General features: G+C 47.2%; 1 protein-coding gene across 2 annotated transcripts in view; it reads left to right on the top strand.

The window, feature by feature from the left end:
- LOC110284394 (mas-related G-protein coupled receptor member H) overlaps positions 1-3,142 on the top strand; it is a 7,156-nt gene extending 4,014 nt beyond the window's left edge. The window contains exons 1-2 of one of the 2 annotated variants that reach the window (XM_021150138.1): positions 1,272-2,028; positions 2,079-3,142. In XM_021150138.1, the coding sequence (XP_021005797.1) occupies positions 2,175-3,140 (966 nt within the window). In that variant the 5' untranslated portion in view covers positions 1,272-2,028; positions 2,079-2,174 and the 3' untranslated portion in view covers positions 3,141-3,142. Of the gene's footprint in view, positions 1-1,271; positions 2,029-2,078 lie in introns of those variants that run through there. The other variant, XM_029470859.1, reaches the window with a different exon arrangement.
- Positions 3,143-3,864: the final 722 nt, after the last annotated feature.

Raw genomic sequence — 3,864 nt, 5'->3', positions numbered from 1 at the left:
TGGGTCCTTTCAGCAAAATCTTGCTAGTGTATGCAATGGTGTCAGCGTTTGGAAGCTGATTATGGGATGGATCCCTGGATATGGCAGTCTTTAGTGATAAATATTTTTAAATGGTCCATATACATGGAGAATTGCTAACACTCCATGTGTTTGCAATAACATAAACAAAATATAAAACAGCTTATGCATTCATCAACATTCATTTTTTAAGAACTTTTAATAGCAGTAAAATATTGATAACATATGAAATTTATAAAGGTAGGTATAGATACTTAAAGTCACTTGCCAATCAAGCCTTATGTCTCTCTGAGTGCCACCCCTAAAATCCACATGGTGGAAGGAGAGAGCGGAGTCCCACACATCATCTTCTGACCTCCACGTGCAAACTGTAGTATGTGTGCACTCCGCGCACACAGTTAAATAAGTAAGTTAAACTTTGGAAGGTGGGTATTGAACCACACAGACTGTGGCCCCCAGGAAATCTGTGACAGACGTGATCTTTGATTGATAATGATCAGGTGACTATTTCAGATAGATAGTGGGGCAGATGTTAAATGTCCTCAACACTAAGAAATAGCAAACGTCTGTGATGACAGATGCCACCCACCCCGACCACTGCACAGGTTCACATGTGTTCAACCATCACCATGCATTCAACAGATGTGTACCGTGATGGTGTGTCAATCAGAAATAAGATGCATCTGGGTGTGCTGGCCCATGCCTACTGAAGCTGCAGCACTCAGGAGGTGGAGGCGGGAGTATTCTGAGTTTGAGGCTAGCCTGGGCTACTTAACAAAAGCTTGCCTCAAGGCAAACAACAGAGGAAGCAGCTATCTTTGAGTGGTCAGACAGCAAAGCCAGTGGGTTTGGTTTTCTTCCTCTGACCTCCCCAAAGTCTGTGAAATTAACTTACTTTTCTCATCCATAAAAGTTATATATTTTATCAAAACCACAGAAGTTGTTGAGACACTCCCATCCTGAGGCAGTCTAGGTTCATCAATGGGAAGAGAAGATCTGGCTGTGAAGAGAGAGATCAGGGAGAGCTCTGAGAAGGACAAAGTCACAGGTTACCTGGGATGCAGGGGCTTGAAAGAACTGCCTCTCCTGCTTTCTCTCCCCTCTGTTAAACCCCAAGTACAGGTCACAGGGAAAAGCTTGAGAGAGTCCTCTGCTTGCTTTAGAAAGAAGAGGACGGTTGGTGAGCCATTCCAGCGTAGGGTGGAGCAACACTCTCACTAACCACTGAGGCTGGTGGCTGATGAGAGAAACCCAAGAACCACCGCACAGATCCAAGTACTGACAGGACCACAAGTGGAGCCAGGCCAACATGGGGAAAAAGAGAAAGGAAGGGAAAGCCCCACTGAGAGTTTTTCTCATCCTTCAATGGGCTGCAATTGTAATCGCTCTTTTTGGCTACGTTATTGGGTTCTTTTACCCACCACCCTTCTCCACCTCCATTCCTTCAAACCCCACAGCACTGGGAGGGCAAGAAAGAAGGTTAGAGGGGAAAGGAGGTGTTGGTCTCATTAGGCTACTTCCTGCTGATTAGGGAGGCTGAGTTCCTACAGGCAAGTTTGATCTCCATTGTCAGGATATCCAGTTTCTTCCTCTCATCAACTTTGTTCACGACCACTTGACAAACCACAGCAGCAGGAGGAGAGCAGCAGCCTCCTCCTTTCTTGGGGCTGTGTCCCCAGCCACAGTTTAAATCATTTCACTGTATTGCCATGTATCACTTTAAAACTCCTGTTCCCAATGCTGTCACCTCGTTCTGGTAAAGAACTCTTAGACATAAGAAACGCAGAGAGTTTTCCCAGAGAGCCATGAACAAAGAAGAACTGTTGTAGGTGCCAGTAGCTAGGGCTGAGGCTGGGAGTCAGCCCTAGTGTTAGAAGGGATGTGGACATTTCAGTAGCATCTGCTGAGAGGAGAGCTGACAAAGGGGGAATGAGCCAGGGCATGAAGATGAGGAGAGAGGGCGGGGGACTCTGGCTTCCCTATTCCTCAGCATAGGAGAGAGCCTCCCCAGTAATACAAATGGCTTCCTCAATCCTTAGCATGGGAGAGAGCCTCCCCAGTGATACAAAACCATTCTGAGGTGCAGAACAGATGGCACCGGTCACCACCTTCCGTTTCTGATCACAGGAGGCCACAGAGAAAGCGATCTTCCTGGAATGGAGCCATTGGCAGTGACCTTGTATCCTCTGGAATCCACACAGCCCACCAGAAACAAAACCCCAAATGAAACCACCTGGTCTTCAGAGCATACGGATGACCACACTTACTTCTTAGTCTCCCTGGTCATTTGTTCACTGGGACTGGCTGGGAATGGCCTTTTGATATGGTTCCTAATCTTCTGTATCAAGAGGAAGCCATTCACCATCTACATCCTCCATCTTGCCATTGCGGACTTCATGGTCCTCCTCTGTTCGTCCATCATGCAGCTAGTGAACACTTTCCACATCTACAATATGTCCTTAGAGAGATATGCCATCCTCTTCATGATCTTTGGCTACAACACAGGCCTCCACCTCCTCACGGCCATCAGCGTAGAGCGGTGCCTCTCCGTACTTTATCCAATCTGGTACCAGTGCCAACGCCCAAAACACCAGTCCGCTGTGGCCTGTATGCTGCTGTGGGCCCTCTCTGTTCTCGTGTCTGGCTTGGAAAACTTCTTCTGCATTCTGGAAGTGAAGCCCCAATTCCCAGAATGCCGATACGTGTACATATTCTCCTGTATCTTGACTTTCCTGGTCTTCGTTCCTTTCATGATCTTCTCTAATTTGATCCTCTTCATCCAAGTCTGCTGTAACCTGAAGCCACGTCAACCGACCAAGCTCTATGTGATCATCATGACCACAGTCATCCTGTTTCTTGTCTTCGCCATGCCCATGAAGGTGTTGCTTATCATCGGCTACTATTCTAGTTCTCTTGATGATTCTGTATGGGACTCCCTCCCCTACCTGAACATGCTGTCCACTATAAACTGCAGCATCAACCCAATTGTCTACTTTGTGGTAGGCAGCCTGAGGAGGAAGAGGAGTAGGAAGTCCCTAAAAGAAGCACTGCAGAAAGTCTTCGAGGAAAAGCCAGTGGTGGCCTCGAGGGAGAATGTGACACAGTTATCCTTGCTTTCATGACCTTTAGCTAGGACATCCCCAAGGAAGGATGCCAGATGTTATCCTCTGTGGGAATATAACACTATTATGAAAGCACTTCTCTATGTTCCCACCTGGTGGCTTGCTATGATTAAAGTCTTTCATTCCTCCTGGAAATAAATGACAATAAGGCACACTGTGCACGTGACACGCTTGGCCACTGAGAACTTGATGGGAGCTAGTTTTTTTTTCCAGTACTGGGGATTGGATCTTGGACCTCATGCGTGCTAGGCTAGGACTCTAGCTCAGAGACCTGGCCCTGGTCTGATTCTGTCTCCCCAGCACTAGGCTCTACCTGTCCCAAACACTGTCGCACTTCGTCTTCCTGTCACCCTTATGAGCCACTGTTGTTAATCTACTATCACAGACAAGAGGTTAGAAAGGTTCTAGGATATGGGTGGTGCTGAACCAGACTGTGACCTAAGGAGTCTGCCCTTCAAATCCATCCGTCCTTGAGACCATAATACCCAGGGTAGTCTTTGAGAGGTACTATAAACTGTGTATATGGTTGTTGTCAATACTTCTCAAGTTCCTCTCCATTGGCCGCCTCTAGCCTGTGCTCTGGATGCATCAGAGGGAAACATGTTAGTCCATATAAGGGACATCCAAGTTACCTTACAAAGCACTTTCGCTACCACACCTTGAGAACTCATCATGGGACCAGTTGAGAGAGGGATGGGTCGTCCCACGAGTCCTTTAAAGATGC

The sequence above is a fragment of the Mus caroli genome, chromosome 17 (assembly GCF_900094665.2).
Source record: "Mus caroli chromosome 17, CAROLI_EIJ_v1.1, whole genome shotgun sequence".
NCBI classification, from domain to species: Eukaryota; Metazoa; Chordata; class Mammalia; order Rodentia; family Muridae; genus Mus; species Mus caroli.
Note: the sequence above shows the minus strand (reverse complement) of the source record. Positions and strands in the feature narration are given on the sequence as shown.